General features: G+C 42.1%; 1 protein-coding gene across 2 annotated transcripts; it reads right to left on the bottom strand.

Moving 5' to 3' along the window:
* Positions 1-1,212: 1,212 nt before the first annotated feature.
* LOC124142870 (serine-rich adhesin for platelets-like) lies at positions 1,213-16,023 on the bottom strand. Of its 2 annotated transcripts, XM_046511556.2 has the most exons (14): positions 15,928-16,022; positions 14,825-14,893; positions 13,685-13,764; positions 13,392-13,463; positions 12,050-12,173; positions 10,881-10,966; positions 9,744-9,815; positions 8,604-8,712; positions 7,252-7,546; positions 6,194-7,218; positions 5,091-5,612; positions 4,321-4,553; positions 2,785-2,850; positions 1,213-1,480 (listed from the first exon to the last, which is right to left on the bottom strand). In XM_046511556.2, the coding sequence occupies exons 1-14, from the start codon at positions 15,950-15,952 to the stop codon at positions 1,310-1,312; spliced, it is 2,949 nt and encodes a 982-aa protein (XP_046367512.2). In that variant the 5' UTR covers positions 15,953-16,022; the 3' UTR covers positions 1,213-1,309. The 2 variants fall into 2 exon arrangements, with proteins under 2 accessions (XP_046367512.2, XP_048241414.1); XM_048385457.1 differs by having other exon boundaries at positions 6,194-7,546; positions 15,928-16,023.
* Between the last annotated feature and the right edge of the window lie 4,813 nt (positions 16,024-20,836).

Here is a 20,836-nt window from a genome sequence, read left to right as displayed (position 1 = left end):
ATATTCAGAAAGATGCTAAGTTCTTTATGAATACCGCCCCAGGTGTATTACCTTCTGAACATGGTATGTAAAGGAGCACTCTCTTACTCAGAGTTCCTTGCGGCCAATATAGATCATCTGTCATGAGCAAGCAAGCCCTGGTGATTCATCACATCGTTCACAGTCCGCTCAACAATGTGTATATTTTGTTGTTTAGTAACTTTTTTAGTATAATAGTACAAAGAATATTACCCAGAAAAACTTCCAACTACGCGATCTGCTAAGTGAAAGGTCCGGTCATGTTATATAAGGTCATATGGTCAAACTCGAAATTACGTATTATCGGACTCGGAGCTTACATCCATTTGTTTTCTAGGGAAGACGTATTTCCTTGTGAATTTTAGTTATGTTAAAGCTAATTTATAGCAGTTTAATAAGGTCATCTTGGGTAATGGCTGGTCGGATTTTGCTGTTTATAAGAACATAAAACCAAGGTAATAACACATCTAAAGCATACCATCCACTCCAAAAAGCACTTATCGGAACTTGCAGGCAACAAGAAGCGTGTCATGAACAAGGACAATGGACAATCACAGAGACGTGCTATCTCAAAGTCATGAAACAAAGGTAAGGATTGTATGTCGGCCAATGACCTATCTGGAGACCTATGTAGTGGTGGAGAGGTGTGGAAATATTCTAGATAATATTATCATATGCAGATAGCATTCCTTTCGTCAGTGTTACAGTTTTGACTCTATGAGTTACAAACTTGAATATCCTTTAGGAAGTAATCACAGTTATTGGTCAGACATGAGTGAAAAATGTTTCAGGGAAATCCGGTGAGGGATCGGCGTTTGCAAAGACACATACGACAATCTGAATAATGCGGATTTTTTCAATAATTCTTAAGCAGCATGTTTTGTAACATACATCAACAATGGCATTCTAACTAAACGAGAAAATATGCCCGTACTTTTTTTTTCGTTCCGTTCATTCCCTACAACTGGCAAAAAACACCAATGGCATAAACGGCATTCTCTTCTTTGTCACGATTTTGATGCTTGGTCTGTCACCTCCATTCCCTTGTTTGTGGGTTTCACCAAAATGGTAGACGTCTTAGACATGCATCACTTTCCTCCGCATTACGCTGACACTCAAATGCTGTTCACAGCGGCGGTAAATTTAACTCATCAAGACGCATAGGCAGAAAGCATTCAAGGGACGTAATCATGTTACAATTATCACGTTTATTTCAAATGATACAGAAATGGCAATGATGTAATGAACCAACCCAGGATGAAGCTTCTAGTTGTGGAGACTACACTGCAGGTCAAGGATTGAACGGTCCGTCACAGTGGTGCAGCGCGTGGAGTTCCGGTGATATAACAAGGTCTCTGTGGTTACAGTTCACTCCATCACAGCACTCTACATCGTCATACTGGTAGCCCTCAAAGGTGACGGTACCTCCGTTCTTTGTTGTATTCCGTAGTACTGAGCAAGCCTGTTACATAGAGGACATACAGTGGTAATGCAGTTGTTACTGACGGACAATAAATATGGCGTCTTCTTGATCGGTGTGGGTGGTTGTTGGGTGAGTGTATTAATAGATTGTGAGTGAGTGAGTGAGTGAGTATGGTTTTACGCCGCTTTTAGCAATATTCCAGCAATATCACGGCCGGGGACACCAGAAATGGGTTTCACACATTGTACCCATGTCGGGAATCGAACCTGGGTCTTCGGCGTGACGATCGAACGCTCTTACCACCAGGCTACCCGACCGCCCCTAATAGATTGTGATGAGATCAGGGTGGTGGTAATTTCTGCCTGATGATGGCTTTACCTGAGGGGTGGATCGGTGCGAATTGGTCGTTATCACTGTCTGTTTGTGTTGACTTTGTGGTGGGTGGGTCAGTTAGAGTTCTACCTGGGGGTGTTATAAGGGTAGGGAATCTACCTGTTTGCGTTCAAAATGGTGATGTTATCAGGTTGGGTGGTAATCTCTACCTGGTGATCAACTCTTTTGAGAATTGTTGTTGAGTTGAGTTGAAATGGGGCTTAAGGGCGCGTCCAAGGTTATTTCACTTATATAGCGACGTGCATGCACATGTGTTTGTCTGCTTGTACTAGTCAGGACTTATGCCGATTTTATAGTTCTAGCCCACTGAGATACGAAGCCGCAGTTTTAACATATATACCCCACTCAAACACTGTACACTGACTCCGAGCCGACCAATCCTTGTTTTAGCCCGCAAATGCTGAGCGACAGGCAGGGTAACAACAGGTTCCGTCTTTTAACGTCCTTTGGTATGACGCAGCCGGGGAACAAATCCTGGACCTTCCGCTCTCCGGGCGGACGCTCTACCACTAGACCAAGGAGGCGGTCTGGAGGATTTTGGGGTAGAAGGGGATACCCATATTAGAGGTTGGTATGTTAGTCATGGCTTCAGGTACTGTTCACACACCTTGTGATAGATACACCCACTAAGACACACTGTACTGACTCAAAGATTGTCTTTTTCCCTTTACGTCGAGCGCCAGCAGGGAAACAGCAAATACCATCCTTAAACGTCTTTTGGTAAGACGCGGCTGGGAATCGAACCACTGATCTTCCGTTCCACGGACAGATGCTCCACCAACTACACCACGGACGCGGTCTAGCGTAGATGGTGGAGTCACTGGATGACGTTAAGGCGGATGGTGGTATGTGACATCGATGATGAGTAAGTGAGTGAGTGAGTTGGGTTTAAGGACGCTTTGAACAGTATTTCAGTCATAGCACGGAGTGTCCTCTGATGAGTATCTCACCTCCAGTTCTATACAAGCAGCAGAAAAGTAGCATCCGCTGTCTTCCACTCTGCCCGAGAAACAAGTCTGAAATACACAGAACACCAGGCCAGTAACAATACACCATCCAGAACTAGTCCTCGATAAAAATTACATAAGCTGCTGGTACAAGTATCAGTTTGATTTTTTTTTTCCTACTTTACGAAAACACAAACAGCTTATATGTCATCATAACCTGTGGCCGGACGGGGCGGGACCCTCATCATTTTTTTCACTCACGGGATTGTCAGGTCCAGAGTCGATTAATTACAGGTCCTGTCATATAGCTAGAATAGTGAGTGCTAGATTTAACATCAAACGACGATACAGGTAAGAGCCCATGGCGCATGGTTTCATTACGATAGATTTCAGCCTTTTCACTGTTAATCCGTTCCAACCGGGACTACCTGTCCAAGTCAACCGCGACTACTAGATCCTTTCCTCATATATACTGATCGAAATAAATAAGGGAAAACATAGTTTTAGACACAGTAAAGTCATATGCTATCATGGGTTCCCAGCCCTGTCTGCAAAATACGCGTTGAAAACGATGCACACAAACGCGCGCGTGCGTGCGTGCGTGCGTGCGTGCGTGCGTGTGTGTGTGTGTGTGTATGCCTCTTTGATAAAAGTAATCTGTTTATGATAAGTGAGTGAGTGAGTTTTGTTTAATGCCGCTTTAAACGGTATTCCAGTCATATCACGGCGTGTCAGCTTAATGTGAGAGGAAAGCGCTAAGTGATGCGGGTCTTAGACGTTTACCACTTCGGTGAAACCCACGAGCACGGGTATGGTGCTGAAATAATCGGGGCAAACCCCCACTCATAGATTTCTGGCGTGCCTAAGGGATGCAACTCTGCTCATGATGACTGGCCTTGGCCTTCGCAAATATTAAACGTCAACGCCACAGAATAATAAGTTTCGATCATATGCCGAAATAGACACCATAAATGGATCACTCAAAATCAGTGATGACACAAGGTGGTCTCGAAAAGGTAGGCATGTCCTGCTCTACCGGTAGACATTTCCTGTAAACGTCAGATTGCACCGATGACCTTAATGATCACATGTGACCTAGAAGCAAATAGTCTTGCTCTCGAGAGAAAAAGTCAGCTCTCCAGCTGAGATTACACCCGTCCGTACTGTTCGCCCCTGTATCCATATCCGTGACAAGCATCCGTATTTACATATACACTTGTCCGTAGTTACTTCATCACGCATCAACACGTAGCCAATGTTACCTAAGTTCAAAAAGGGAGATCTATGGGATTTACAATATATTGTGCCTTTACAACAGGAACTATTCCGACCACAGGTCCCTCCGTACACGCAAAACATAGCCTGGGATCGAAAGAAAAGGAAGCGGGATACGCATCCATCATGTACAGGTACTGATACGGATAGGTAAAAATGTCAAAAGTGATTTTGCGGATACGGATACGGGAAAAATATATGGAAAGGTGTAAACGGCCCAGTAGTCGGTTACGTATGCGTAGAGTAAGTATCAGGTAAACTTACGTAATCTTTCCCAGACGGGTGGTGTTCATCACAACGGAGGGAGTGTCTGCACTGGGTCATGTCACTCTCAAACTGACACTCATAGCATACGGCCGGGGCACGTGTTGTGGTTGTGGTTGTTGTTGTGGTTGTTGTTGAGGTGGTGGGGGTGGGGGTTTCCGTGGTTGCATCCGTTGTCATGGGTTCGGGCGTCGTTGGAAAAGTGAAACTTCCATTGATCCTTGCCTCAATAACTGCAGTAAAGCGATAAAGAATAAATACACTTCTGTGAAAGTGTGTGAGGATAATTATGTATTCATTCATTTCTCGGGTGGGTGTTTTTATTCAATGACATGCATTCTTTTATCACTTTCGGTGTTTATGTTTATTCATTCTTTATTTACACATGTGCATTTGCTTTGAAAACATATCTGTTAACTAATAACGGGAAATACCTACTGAGTCTTTATCAAATCTCACTGATAATTTGTAAACAAATACGTTTAATATTGATTAACGTAGTGTGAGCTATTTTGTTTTCCGATTAGGTGTTCTTTGTCAAAGTAAAGTATTGACAAAAAATATTGTACTTTTTTCATAAGTAACGTGAAAGTTAATTGAACAAAATACCGTTTGAGGTGTTACTTTGAAAGAAAAGTTAATTCCCTTCCTTTATTGTTTTACTTTGAATGTTGGTAATCGAAAAGTTAACGCTTTGATTTGAATAATGATGTACATTCATGTCAAATTATATCGTTATATCAGTCAATCAAGTATAAAACACAACTAACCTTGACAAAAATCTGTAAGCATCAGATCTGTGGTATTGAGGATAAAGCTAGCATCAACTGTAATATTGAGCTCGTAAGGATCTGTCGGCTGAGCAGAAGGAGCAAAGACGAAGATGAAGGTGGAATTGTCTCTAGCTGCCATCGCCTCCGCTGCAGTCACATCTGTGTGGTTCGTGATCCCATCGGTTATAATGATGATGATCTTATCCACGAATTCTCTGGAATCTGGACCATTCAGAATCTGAAGCGCTTCATCAATGGCAGTGTCTGGGTAAGAAGGACCTTCTATTGGGAGACCAGAGATAGCGTCGATGCCCTGTAGGGCCATGTTCTTGTCATCAGTCAGTGGTTGTATTAAGTCAGGGTTGTTGTTGAAAGCAACAAGTGCGACTTGTGCATCCGTTGGGGACATCCTCAACTCGTTGACCGTTTGTTTCAAAAAGTCCACATTGTTGTGAAAGTCGAGTACATTGGTGTCCGAGTGGTCAACAAGAAAGACAATGTCGGCATTGAGGCTGCAGTCTGGAAATGAAGAATGTCATGTAATAAATCTTGACTGGATGTACTAAAATTTAGCCAACGATTGTGAATGTCTTCTGAAAAAGTGTTGATATCTTGATTGCATTCCTACTTTTGTCTATATAAAATGTTGTCTATAAATGAAAATTATATTAATTTGTGTGTGTGAGTGTGTGTGTGTGTGTGTGTGTGTGTGTGTGTGTGTGTGTGTGTGTGTGTGTGTGTGTGTGTGTGTGTGTGTGTGTGTGTGCTTATATACCCGTTGGGGTTTAACAATTCAATGGTAATAACCGATGTTTGAAAATGGTTTATTTTGTTAACGAATTTCGATTTTGATTGGCTGCCTGAAGTAATATGAAATCACACTGCTGTAGGCGTTTCTGTAGGTATAACATTTTATGCTTTTTTCATTCATTATCTCCTTTTGACAAACAGTAGTTTATAGAATAACTTTATCAGAATGGCGGATTATCTGTCTCTGGTGAAATAGTGCTGTAAATGCATATTTCCTGGTATCTTGTTGGTTAAACTCCAGTTAAACGTTTTGACGTTGTAGGGAATGGAGGGAAAACATTAAAGTTCACCGTAAGGTGTTGTTGTTGATTCAATTGATGTTGGTGTTGGAGATGTAACTGACGAAGACGTTGTCATGGCAACAGATGATGACGACTGCGTGTCTGTATACGAGGATGTTGATGAATCGACATATGGTGTTGGTTGGGTATCTGGAGACATGTCTGTTGTCATGGAAACAGATGCTGATGACGGCTGAGTGTTTGCATACGAGGACGTTGATGAATCGACATATGGTGTTGGTTGGGTATCTGAAGACACATCTGTTGTCATGGAAACAGATGCTGATGACGGCTGGGTGTTTGCATACGAGGACGTTGATGAATCGACATATGGTGTTGGTTGGGTATCTGGAGACAGATCTGTTGTCATGGAAACAGATGCTGATGACGGCTGGGTGTTTGCATACGAGGATGTTGATGAATCGACATATGGTGTTGGTTGGGTGTCTGGAGACACATCTGTTGTCATGGAAACATATGCTGATGACGGCTGAGTGTTAGTATATGAGGATGTTGATGAATCGACATATGGTGTTGGTTGGGTGTCTGGAGACACATCTGTTGTCATGGAAACATATGCTGACGACGGCTGAGTGTTAGTATATGAGGATGTTGATGAATCGACATATGTCGTTGGTTTGGTATCTGGAGGCACATCTGTTGTCATGGAAACAGATGATGATTTGCCTGAAAACGAATCTGTTGTCATGGAAACATATGATGATGTCGGGGTGTCCGAAGACGAGTGCGTTGACGTATCGACATATGATGTTTCGGTAACTGATGACGAAGATGTTGTCACGGTCACAGATGATGACGGTGGGGTATCTGAAGACAAAGATGTCGTCATGGATACCTGTGTTGATGGAGACGTGCCTGAAGATGATGGAGAGGACATTGATGATGTTGGTGATGTCTGCATTACTGTAGCTGATGTTGACGAGGCACCAGATTCAGTGGTGGGTTTAAAAGTGATTGCAGACGTCGACTCTGTAGAGGCCAGTGGTGTAGTTGAAGACGTACCACTTGTAGTTGTGGCTGCAAAAGTAGTCATTGTAATAGTAGATGTGTCTGTGGTTGTTGACGTTTCTGGCGTAGATTGACTTGATGATAACGATGTGGTAGTTGTTGTTGGTGTAGTTACTGATTTCGACGTGACAGTAGTACTTAAGGTTTTCGCGGTGGTGGAAGTTTTCATCGTTGGTGTAGAAGTAGTCTTTGTTGTTGTCGGAGTAGTTGTAGCTACTGTCGTTGAGGTCATAGTAGTAGTTGTAGTTACTGTCGTTGAGGTCGTAGTAGTAGTTGTTGGACTAGCTGTTGTTGTCGATGTTAGAACAGTAGGCTTTGGCGGAGGATATGTAGCTACAAGATAAAAACATGCCATGAACTTTCCGGGCAGAAAAAACAAATAGTCCCCACAAATCCTAAAACAAAACGTTCTTATTTTTCCTGTGTCACCATAAATTGTTGTAAGAGATATCGAAGTATACAAGTATACAGTTGTTGTTGTTTTTTCAGGCAAGAGGATCGGGGTCTGCAGGGGGGGGTGGGGGGTGGGGGGGGGGGGGGGGGGGTCGTTACAATGGACTTTACCGTCCTACCAAGCTGGATTAATCGCTGATCATTGTGAAGTGAGTGTTGCTGACGAAGGCGTACATTCACATCCCATACACTAATCACTAATGTCTAAACACAATAAAATACACAATACATACTCAAATCTACTCAAAAACACACAACACAAATAACATTTCGCATTTCATACCAAACACTTAACACAACCCACGACAGCACTCTACGCACTACACTACACGTCACACATCTCACAACACACTACGCGCTGCACTACACACATCTCACAACATAGTACACAAAGTCATTTAACACAACATTCACTACACAATCGCACTACAGATCATAAACTAATAACGACATACAACATATTTAACACCACACTGCACACACAACACACTAATCACAACAAACTTCACAATCAACACAAAACACTACACTACTCACATCTCACAACACACTAATCACAAGAAACTGGTCGAAAATTTCTATTTGAAAGGAGAAAAAACACACAGAACACAAAACTACCTTCGATGATACTCCTTTAGGGCTATAGATACCAACGGGCTCAGAGTCCACAGGATGATATAATATCCATAGCAATATAACAGCGCAGTCTTTGTCATCTGCATTCGGAACTAGTCGTTTTAGTTTGTTTTCGTGATACAGAAATCAGATGCTGGTCTCGATGGTTCGCTCACTCGTACCGAGAAGTTAGACGCCTCGACGCTGATCGCCTCATTAGGAAGCCAACCCGACGACACCTCCTATAGACGTGTCACGCAGATAGGTGTGTTATCGAAGAGAAAGATCTGATTTAATGAAATCGAATTGCTGTTATACTAACCATCCTTTCCACACGCTAGGTTACAGTAGTCGTCGTCACAGCATCTGGCACACAATGTACTCAGGGCCTCTTCTCTCCTGCCTTTTGCTTGATTGAGTTGTCCACAAGTCTTTAAAACAATGTAAATGTCGTATACCTCTACATGTAGTGACAATTACATTGCAGGCCGAATAAAGTGGGACCTCGCTAGCTCGACATGTTGGAGCCATCAACTATATGTCGATTTTTGGACAAGCAGGTACAAATACTAGAGTAAGGGAGTGAGTTTAACGCCTTAGTATAATGGTTAAAGCGGCGCTAAACCCGACTCACTCTCTTACTTCATGAGTTGGAGTGGAGTGAGTATGGTTTTACGCCGCTTTTAGCAATATTCCAGCAATATCACGGCGGGGGACACCACAAATGGGCTTCACACATTGTACCCATGTCGGGAATCGAACCCGAGTCTTCGGCGTGACGAGCGAACGCTTTAACCACTAGGCTACCCGACCGCCCCCTCATGAGTTGGAGCAGTCAGAAGATGTCCCCAGAAACCTAGGCGACTGAATGTTTCGGCTGGTCGGGCTTTGTTAATTGGTTGTTTGTGTGTCATGGTAACCGTTGCTTATAGTGAGTGAGTGAGTTGGGTTTAGCGCCGCTTTTAACAGAACTCCAGTTATATCGCGGCATGTCAGCTTAATTTGAGAGGAGAGCCCGAAGTGATGCAGGTCTCAGACGTTTACCACTTCGGTGAAACCCACGAGCACGGGTATGGTGCTAACAAACCTAGAAACATAATCGGGGCGAACCGGGATTCGAACCCACAATCATAGGTTTCTGGCGTGCCCAAAAGACGCAACTCCGCACAGCGAATCGCGGCGCCTCAGACGACAGGGCCACCCGTGCCCGCTCGTTGCTTATAATAGCCATCACTGGAGTGCATTGTCCACATTATTAACAGTCCTCCTTCGTGTCGCTGGAATATTGCTGAATGCGTTAAACAATATCAATATGTAGAATACGTGCATCATGATACCATACATAACTTTACTGTTCACAAATATAGTAAAAGCGACAAAACCCTGACTGTACATATTCAAGAAATCTCTGCCGAAACCAGAGTCAAGCATGTGTTTATGAATGACTATCAAGTTTACCTACATAGGTATCCACGCATCCAAGATTGAATCGCAGTTCAAATTCGTCAGTGAGAACCTCGTCGATGTAACATTGCTGAGAATAAACAAGTAATGCTATAAGTAATGATACAAGTAATGACAAAAGTAGGACAAAAGTACCGAAACAAGTAATGCACATAAGGACACAAGTAATGATGCACGTAATGATACAAGTAATGATGCACGTAATGATGCACGTAATGATACAAGTAATGACACAAGTAATGACACAAGTAATGACACAAGTAATGACACAAGTAATGATACAAGTAATGATGCACATAAGGACACACGTCATGATGCACACAATGATACAAGTAATGATACAAGTAATAATGCACGTAATGAAACAAGTAATGACACAAGTAAAAATACAAGTAGTGCTACAAGTAATGATACAAGTAATGATGCACGTGGTGATACAAGTAATGACACAAGTAAAAATACAAGTAGTGATACAAGTAATGATACAAGTAATGATGCACGTGGTGATACAAGTAATGACACAAGTAAAAATACAAGTAGTGATACAAGTAATGATACAAGTAATGATGCACGTGGTGATACAAGTAATGACACAAGTAAAAATACAAGTAGTGATACAAGTAATGATACAAGTAATGACACAAGTAATGATGCACGTAGTGATACAAGTAATGATGCACGTAATGATACAAGTAATGATCCACGTTTTGAAACAAGTAATGATGCACATAATGATACAAGTAATGATACAAATAATGATACAAATAATAATACAAGAAATGATGCACGTAATGCTACAAGTAATGATATAAGTAACGATGCATGTAATGGAACAAGTAATGATGCACGTATTGATACAAGTAATGATGCACATAATGATACAAGTAATGATACAAGTAATAACACAAGTAATGATACATGCATCATCGAAGTACTTCAATACTATTCACATACATTTGTATATGCACGGAAAATAATTGCTATAATTGCTGTAATTAGCTATATCCCCGTTTCGGAAATAATCGATCTTAGCTCTTGGACCACCTTAAGTCCATGCTAGAGTATGGGAGTGAAAGCCACCATAGTCTCTATCCCAATCCCCTATAGCATCAGGTTTTTTTGTATAAGTTCTTACCTGATTTGCTTCACAGGTTTTCACCTGTTCACATTCAGATGGTGCCTTGATGAAGTCACAATGATAACATGACCGTCCCTTGGGTGCTGAAGTTGGAAGACACGACATTCAGTCTAAAGCATTTATTGGGACACTGGTACAATACGCACGTCCATTGACTTCACATTGATGGCGTGAGATTCGCGTCATGTGGACTTCCACTTGGACGATCTTGTGAGTGAGGAAATGAGTGAGTATGGTTTAAAGGCCCATTTAAGCAATATTCCAGCAATATCACGGCAGGGAACATCATAAATGGGAATCACGCATTGTACCCATAGAACAAACGAACCCGGGTCTGATGGATCAACAACTTGGTTACCACACCCGCCCACTGTACATACCAAAACCAAAACTCAACAGCTGCAACGGCGTCATTGTTCGAGTCGAAATGGGTTCTTGTTCATTGCTTTCCTCATGTTTCGGAACAGATGGAAGTCTGACGGAGCATAAGGTCGTTCTTAAAGGAGTTCAAAGCCACACTCGTGAATTGTAGCCTGGCACTGAGTTATACACTGGTGTATTGTCGTGATGAATGACCACACCTACATCTTTTCCTGCTTTGGTGCTGGTGATGTCAAATGTTTCCACTGTTTTGATTGTCGTTCGGACTCATTTTTCATCAGATGTCTGAAGCTCTGGAATCCAACAAGCTCATACTTTCTTTATTTTTTTAATTTCTGTGACAATGGCATGTACTCTCTACTGAGAAATGCCTACTGAACTCGCCGTCGGTCATCACCATATCGTGGATTCTCTGGATCATTCCAGTGTTGCTGACGTCACAGGTCCTCCAGGCAGGGATCGTCATCAAGGCTGTCCCTGTCACGCTTACATTCTGCCGCCCACCTCCCTACGGTGGCATACGATCGGCATCCTTCCCCTGTGTTATGCTCAAGTCTCCTCAGGTGGCTGTTGGTGTTAAGACCTTTTCTGCAAGTACTTGGTCACTGCCATCCCCCAAGTTTGTCCAATTATTAAAGGCCACATAATTCTGTTTACTTACTTGTGATTTGCACAACTGACTCAAATGGTTATTGATGAAATCATGCAAGGTCCACAACAAACGAATTCACTGTGGCGCAATTCCTTTCATGCGAAACTCAGAACTTATCTATCTCATAACTTACGTCCCGCTCTGCATCCCATCCTGTTACAGTACTCTCCGGTACAGCAGTCCTCGCACACGTGGATGGCGACATCCTTACGTTCGACCTCTGACCTTCGACCTTTCCCAGCACCAGTACCACAGAGCTAAAGGGAAAATAATGTACAACATATTCATTTGTTGTTTCGAAAACAGAACCAATGTAATTTTCATTTCTGTTGTTGACAATTTAGATTAAAGTTGAATATTCTCGTGAAGAGGATTTGGGACCTATTGCAATAAATTTAGTATGTGTTTGTTTGGTGTTTTACGCCACACTCATCCAGCAATAGTCAATTTATGTGACGTCGGCCTGTAAATAATTGAATCTGGGTCAGAGTTAACAGATACTTACCAAAGGGGTGTAAGACATGTAGACACAATTTGCTTAAGTTATGCATTTACCTGTTGTTATTTAGTGCGTACATCCCATACATAAAAAAGTAATGTTATTTACATCTTACGTTCAACAATGTTAGATGTATGATAGATAACGATATCGATGTGACATATTATTCCACATGAAGGGATCACATAACGTCTAAATCATGACGTATTGATTGGTACAGCTTCGTTTCTGTATACAGTAAAGAACGGTTTTAACGAACTCAAAGGGACTACTAATTTAAGTTCGTTATAACCGTAGTTCGTTAAAAGCATATATACAGCAAAACTACAGCAAATAGTCGGGACCAAAAAGTAAGTTCGTTATATCCGTCAGTTCGTTATAAGCGTGGTCGTTATAACCGTAGTTTACTGTACGTTAAATACCTTTGTCCTTCTGGCATTTTCAAATATCTAGGGGCCAGCATACCGGAGCGTATCATTAAAAAAAATACTGGGCAAGTTGGTGACTAGTCTGGAATGTCTATTACAGTGACGCTTCATTGACATAGTTGTGAAAAAGCTTCTCAAAAATGTTTTTACCGCATATTATGAAGGCTCTTGACCTATGGTAATTCTCTGTTTAGATCACTTGTTTTCGATTAGGTTGGTTGGATTGTTGTTTAACGCCACACTCAGCAACATTCTAGCTATATGAATGCGGTCTGTAAATAATCGAGTCTTGACCAGACAATCCAGTGATTGACATCAAACTACACACTTTGGATACGATGACATGCATCAACCGAGTCAGCGAGCCTGACCACCCGATCCCGTTAGTCGCCTCTCACAGCAAGCATGGGTTGCTGAAGACCTATTTTGTACCCGGATCTTCACGGATCTTTTCGATGTGGCATAACATGGATAACATCACATCTTCCTTGACATAGTTACATGAAAAAGTATTAAGACAGAAACATTTCGTTCGGGGTTATACTTACTGACTGTGCTCTGCAGCCGACTTTATAGAAGATGTGGCCCTGCTCTGTGATATACTCATCAGTAAAGCATGCCTGGAAGGAAGGGATAAGGTACTGGACTAATGCGTAAGTGTTGAATGGAGTGTTAAACAATACAATACAATGTTGGAATGGAGCAATGGAGCACTCCTCACAGTGAAATATCCTTATACTCTCTCTCTCTCTCTCTCTCTCTCTCTCTCTCTCTCTCTCTCTCTCTCTCTCTCTCTCTCTCTCTCTCTCTCCATATTAGAATACAATATTGATGTAGTTACCTCGTCCGATTCACACTGCAGTTTCTGATGACAGTCATGGGGTTGGTTTACTCTATCACAATAGAGGCAGTTGGGGCCAGCTGAATTAGTCATGGAATGCGCATGTGAAAAGTAAATAAGTCTATTGTTTCTCAAATCATACAAATCAATTTAGGCCAGACATTATTATTTAACTTGGTTTACGAATTCGCCGACTCCCCGAAAATGAAACGTAAACAATTAAATATATAAAGGCAGTGGATAGTGTTATTTCGCCGGACAGAAATAAGTAAAATATGTTTTTAAATAAATCCATTTACTTTCGCTTTCAATCCAACGGATTTATTTAAAATATTATTGCTAAAATGTACCTTAAACATTTTGAACGCAACCAATTATGACAAATCGCGACAGATCCGTGTCAAAAACTGAATTGAGGTAATTTCAACTGAAGGGAGGTAATTCTCAACTGAAGGGAGGTTATTCTCAACTGAAGGGAGGTAATTCTGAACTGAAGGGAGGTAATTCTTAACGGAAGGGAGGTAATTCTTAACGGAAGGGGGGTTATTCCAAACTTGTTTTTCCCTATCCCCACGTCCCCACTTAAGATTGGGTAGGATGGGGGAGGGGATGGAGACGGGTTTGGTATGTGTATGGGCTAGTGTGGGTGTAGAGATGGGGGGTAGGACTGTGATGCGGTGTGAGGGGTGAAGTGATTGACATTTTTGGAGGACGGGGAGAGGATAGCGATTGCTTGGGGAGGACGTGGGGATAACGTGAGGACTGAGGACTGAGGATGGGATACAGTGGGGATCAGGATGTGTTGGGATGGGATGGGATAGGCCTGGAGGGGAAGAGTAACAGGGAATGAGTATGTGTTTGGGGTTGGGTAGATGTACGGACGGGGTGTGGTAAGCTGATTTCTGTTCGAGACAAATATTTTCGAACACGCACTTCATCAAAATCACTGTCAGGGGGTGCCGGTATTTGCTTGGCATCCATGATATATCAGTATTCTTTACTTTTTAACGACGAGTGATTCATAGCATGTTCCTCAAGTATTGACTTTTTTCACCTTTCCGCACGCACTGTCAGTTTTGCAAGTATACAGACACAAATCAAACTAAACACGATACTAAAATATTGTAGATTGACATTGACCTTGCCGCCTTGACCTCGTTGTATTTACGTAGTGACCATTGACCGTGTAGACAAGACATGACCCCAACACTGCAACAAAGACATCGAGCATCACCGAGTATACAAAAAAGCAGAAATACTATAAATATCACTTGGATAGTTGGCCATGTCCTTCAAATCGGAAACACATATATTCCAATTTCATATTCTGGTGCCATGTTTCCTCTTCAACAATGTATTAAACAGTCTGCATATTAAATCCACACAGAATATATTCAGGTGAGTACTTCAAGGCAATATTGGTGTACGGCCCTTCCATTGATCTACGGTTCTTCGGTTGGCTGTGTAGAGCTGCGTCCTTAACCTGCAAGATGACCTGTACGTCACTCCCTCATACAAGCTACTACCAGCATGTTCGAAGGTTTCATTTTACCATACCTACACATATCTATAAATTCAACAACCTTCACACAAATGTTAGTGAGTGAGTTGGGTTTAACGCCGCTTTTAAAATTATTCCAGTTATATCACGGCGTGTCAGCTTAAACCCACGAGCACGGGTACGGTTCTGACAAACCTAGAAACATAATCGGGGCGAACCGGGATTCGACCCCACATTCATAGGTTTCTGGTGTGCCCAAGGGACGCAACTCTGCACAGCGAATCGTGGCGCGTTAGACGACTGGGCCAGCCGTGGGCCACACTCATGTTAAAAGGCCACGTATACATGATATTTCTGCCGAACATTAGTTCAATGACACGTTCAAAATCAGACCATGTTTGTCACTGGTGGCCATGTTTGACATTTGTGGAAATATCAAGACATAAACATCATTACATTCTCGTGTGGATCCATGGCTAGAATAGGTCCCCCACAACCTATACTGGTCTTGCAAGACGACTTCCAATTGTGTGTGATCGAACCCCGACGGTTTGAAAGATCCAGACTCGAGTATGTACCGGCTGCTTCAATCTGGCAGATTGTGGCGTTAAACAAAAAAAAAATACTTTAAAAAAATTAAAATAAGGTCGGAGTGACATATTGGCAACTAAAGTTCAACTCAGACATGAGACACACATTCGTGCCAAAGAACAGTAAATAATACTAAAAAAATATATCTTACCAAACAGTTTCAGTAAACAAGACATGTCGGTACCAATGGAGTCTCACGTTATCAAACCGCCAACTGTGACACGGGGAGCCACAGGCAGGTGGAAGGGTCCCACGCTCTTTTCTTTGTGTCCAAGTATTGCTTTGCTAAATATAAAGAAGCGTTACTCGATTTAGTAACAGAATATATATTTGACTTATCGCCCCAAGAGAGGTCACAGGTAAGAACATGTGAACTTTAAAGTTCCAGACGTGAAAGTTGACAAGTGCTGATAGGTGTGTCCATATCATCCGGATCAATATGGACACAATAGGTGTGGCCTTTTTTTACTTCGGGCTCGGTGTAATGAACCACGATTCGTTTTGCAGAGTTGAGCCCTTAGGCTAGAAACCTGTCCGAGGGTTCTAATCAATGATTCACACTAATTATTTTCCTAGATTTATCAGCACCATACCTATGCTTGTTGGTTTCACCAAAATGGTAAACGTGCAAGACCTGCATCACTTTGGGGAATTGCTCCATCATCAAGAACACCATGCAGAGTTGAACCCTTAGGCTAGAAACCTGTCCGAGGGTTCTAATCAATGATTCACACTAATTATTTTCCTAGGCTTATCAGCACCGTACCTATGCTTGTTGGTTTCACCAAAATGGTAAACGTGCAATACCTGCATCACTTTTGGGAATTGCTCCATCATCAAGAACACCATGCAGAGTTGAACCCTTAGGCTAGAAACCTGTCCGAGGGTTCAAAAAAATGATTCACACTAATTATTTTCCTAGGTTTATCAGCACCACACCTATGCTCGTTGGTTTCACCAAAATGGTAAACGTGCAAGACCTGCATCCCTTTGGGGAAAGGATCCGTCATCAAGAACACCATGAAATAACTGAAATAGTGTTCTGAGCGGCGTTAATTCGATACTCACTCTCTCACAACGAGTCACAGATTACATTTCCCACAGTCTCGATGGCTTTACGTTAACGATGTTTCATTGAAGGATACACACAGCTAGTGATCGTCATGTCTTAGTGATGGAAACTGCCTCAGCAAGTTCTTGTGTATTTCTTCCACGTTATCCTTGATGTTTTATAATCTAAAACTAGTCTTTTCTTGGATATGAAAATTTTCCACAGGAAAGATACATGTTGAACCACAGATACTTGTCTCCTAAGAGTGCGTTAAACTTACATCGATATTACATATAACTAAGCGATGTGTTTGAAGAAGATTATAAAAATTAACATAATTTGCATGAAACAATAATTTTCTGATGGAATGAATTCTTCATTGCAATTGTGATATTAGCCATTGTTATTTTGTGACCATGGTGAATAATCCTTGTAATGGATTCTGCTCCACATATGAATAGTAAAGCCATGAGTGCAGTTTATATCACGGCGGTCTGTCCAAAGATCAGACAAAGAGTCATAGCCACCCGTCGGGGTACGATGACACGTACAGAGCCTGACCACCAGATCCCCATCTTAGTCGGCTTCTGAGGCACTATAAGAGGCACTGCAAACCTACTCTGACTCGATAAGTATCCCCAAGGGTACATGGTTATTGAGACTAAATATGTTTTATTCATTTTTTGAACTAATAACTTTACAAAGTGTAACAATTGTTATATTTTGATAAAACATTCTTGGTAAAGTACAAATTCTAGTACTTTTGGGGGTTGAGTCCCATGATCCCATGATAAAACTTCCTTGGTTTGAGTCCGGATGTTGCATTTGACCACTTTCTAAACGGCATTTTGTATTCAGAAAGTCTATTGCAATATAACACACATATAGAATTAAAAAAATTCAAATAAGCGTTTTATAACTATTTATAAATAATTTGACCTAGTTATTTTTTATCCTTGCCAAGCCTACATTGGACACTGTGTAAATGTTCACGTAGCACCGTCAAAGGTCAGATATGGGACATAGCTATGATCATTGTGGCCGATCTGAAAACTACTCACAGGCGAAAATAACTGTGAATATACATATTAATTGGTTATTGACAGTTATTATTACAACGAGCTGAAAAGACATTTTCACTTCTCGGAATTGTTTTGGGGGAAACATAAGGGTCTAATTAACATTACATTTTAAATAGTTTTAGAAAGTTATTTTAAACACAAATATGAACATGATCACAGGTACGTAAACAAGGTGGTGGTACTGGTGGAATGTTCAAGACAAGTATTTATTTGTTTTTTGTTTAACGCCGCACTCAGCAATATTCCAGCTATATGACGGCGGTCTGTAAATAATCGAGTCTGAACCAGACAATCCAGTGATTGACATCATGAGCATCGATCCACGATCGATACCATGACATGCATCAACCAAATCAGCGGGTCTGACCACCCGATCCTGTTTGTCGCCTCTGACGACAAGCATAGTCATCTTTACGGAAAGCATAGGTTGCTTAAGACCTTTTCTACCCCGGATCTTCACGGGTCTGTTCAAGACAATTAATTCGGATAAGGTGGTCTGTAGCAACTGGTTCGCCTGACCACAACTCAATCAGTTACCGTCGTAATATTTCTGCAGTGTTGCTTGGTGCGGCGTAAACCAACATTGTCTCCTCCCTGTGAGTGTAAGTTCTCTTGTTATGACAGGACACCAACATGACAAATCGATCAGGTGTATTTCATCTGATAGTCTGTAGTCAATCGCCTATATCGGTCAGCCCTTTTATTAAATGTCATTGATTGGGCACGGGTGGCTTGGTGGTGTGAGGCGCAGCAAGCTCCTGCGTAGAGTTGCCTCCCGTAGGCGTGCCAGCAACCTATGATCATGGTTCGTTTCCCAATTGGCCCTGATTATGTTTCTAGGTTTCTCAACATATTACAGATGTGAAGATTGAAATATGTTAATGTGTCGCACTAAGAGTGCACATCAACTGCTGTGATCATGGAGGGAAATATTATCGGCACGACATCACTACTGCCGTTGTCACACTCCACATACACGTGTTCACATAACAATGCCGCAGGGATGAACGACCAGGAATTAAACATACCTCGATTACAGCAGGGCAGATATATTTAGCAGGTGTTATATCACGGCGTGTCAGCTTAATGTTGGAGGAAAGCCCGAAGTGATGCAGACCTCAGACGTTTACCACTTCTGTGAAAACCCATGAGCACGGGTATGGTGCTGACAAACCTAGAAACATAATCGGGATTCGAACCCATAATCATAGGTTTCTGGCGTGCCCAAGGGACGCAACTCTGCACAGCGAAACGCGGCGCCTGATCAGTCGGAAGGGATCCTAATTGGGTTTGTTCACTAGCCAATATATTAGCAAATATCGCCGTGGGCGCTTATTACGTCGAATACGGTTTCGTGTAAAAGAGTACACTCGGGCGTTTCTCTTTAATAGTTTATTCTTTCTTCATGAGATACCAGTCTCCGTGTCGTGTATTGTTCCTACATCCGTGCTAAACGTGTCTTTCGTACGAGTGTTGTCTTAGTCCTCTTGATGTTCGTTGGTTAGGTGTATATATAAACAAACACCTTCTGCGCACCCCTTCACAGAAGAAGCCAAACTATTTTGATGGTCAGGTGTCCCATTTGTCAGACAATGGAGTATGGGTTATTAATAAGGTCTACATCCATATCTAAATTTGACTAACCTAATATAGTAGTCAAGGAAATAGGTTAGTGAGTTTTGTTTTACGCCGCTTTTAGCAATATTCCAACAATATCACAGCGGGGGGACACCAGAAATGGGCTTCACACATTGTATCCATATCGGGAGTGGAACCGGGTCTTCGGCGTGACGGGCGAACGCTTTAAACACTAAGCTCCCCGACCACACACACACACACACACACACACACACACCACACACCCAACACCCCACACACACACACCACACACCCAACACCCCACACCCCACACCCCACACCCCACACCCTACGCCGCTTTTAGCAATATTCCAACAATATCACAGCGGGGGGACACCAGAAATGGGCTTCACACATTGTATCCATATCGGGAGTGGAACCGGGTCTTCGGCGTGACGGGCGAACGCTTTAAACACTAAGCTCCCCGACCACACACACACACACACACACACACACCACACACCCAACACCCCACACCCCACACCCCACACCCCACCCCACGGACATGCAATGTAATGTACAGAATAGGAACTCATAAGGGAACAATAGGTGGGTGACTGGGAAGAAATCAAATTGAGTTTGTAACATAATTTGGACTGAAACCTGCAGGTGTCCCTACACCATTATCTGTACATGGGTTGGGCCAGGGTTACTGCAGGTGCCAATACAGAAGCAACTGTTTGACAAACAGGTGCTCCTGTTTGAAATCGGGGTTGAGATACAATAGTGCATGCCACAGCCACAAATCCTGTGCCAACTGTGAATCAACTGAGCGGTGGCATGATTCAGAGACTCTTTATATGCAGATAACACTGCTTGATATTTGTTTTTATTTAGAAAATATAGTTTCTTAAGATCCCATATTTGTTTGGTTGTTATCTATTTATTCACTTAATAATAGAGTTTATTTTATCAACAACAAAATATGTAAAACAATACCAATTAAATTGCACGCTTCAGTCAGAACAAATACCTGCCCATTGCGTGAAATGAGCAAGCTGGTTGCCCATATTGTGAAATATTTGGAGAAATACTTTTCATTCGCAACATGCCAAAAGCTTGATGAAGATAATTGTTTGCACATTGCGTGCATTGGGCAAGCTGTATTGTCCATTGCACGCATTTGGCCAACGGCGAGTCCAATACACGCAATGGGCAGCTGTACATATACATCACAGTTTGTATTTCTTGTTTAACACCGTACCCGTCAATAATCTAAGAACATAAGTCCTGTAAACAAACAAACCAACTATTGACTGATAATACGAGCACTCTCAACTCCACCCTTT

This window comes from Haliotis rufescens, unplaced genomic scaffold, assembly GCF_023055435.1.
Source record: "Haliotis rufescens isolate VD_foot unplaced genomic scaffold, xgHalRufe1.0.p SCAF_59, whole genome shotgun sequence".
Classification (NCBI taxonomy): Eukaryota; Metazoa; Mollusca; class Gastropoda; order Lepetellida; family Haliotidae; genus Haliotis; species Haliotis rufescens.
This window is presented reverse-complemented; position numbering and strand designations above follow the sequence as displayed.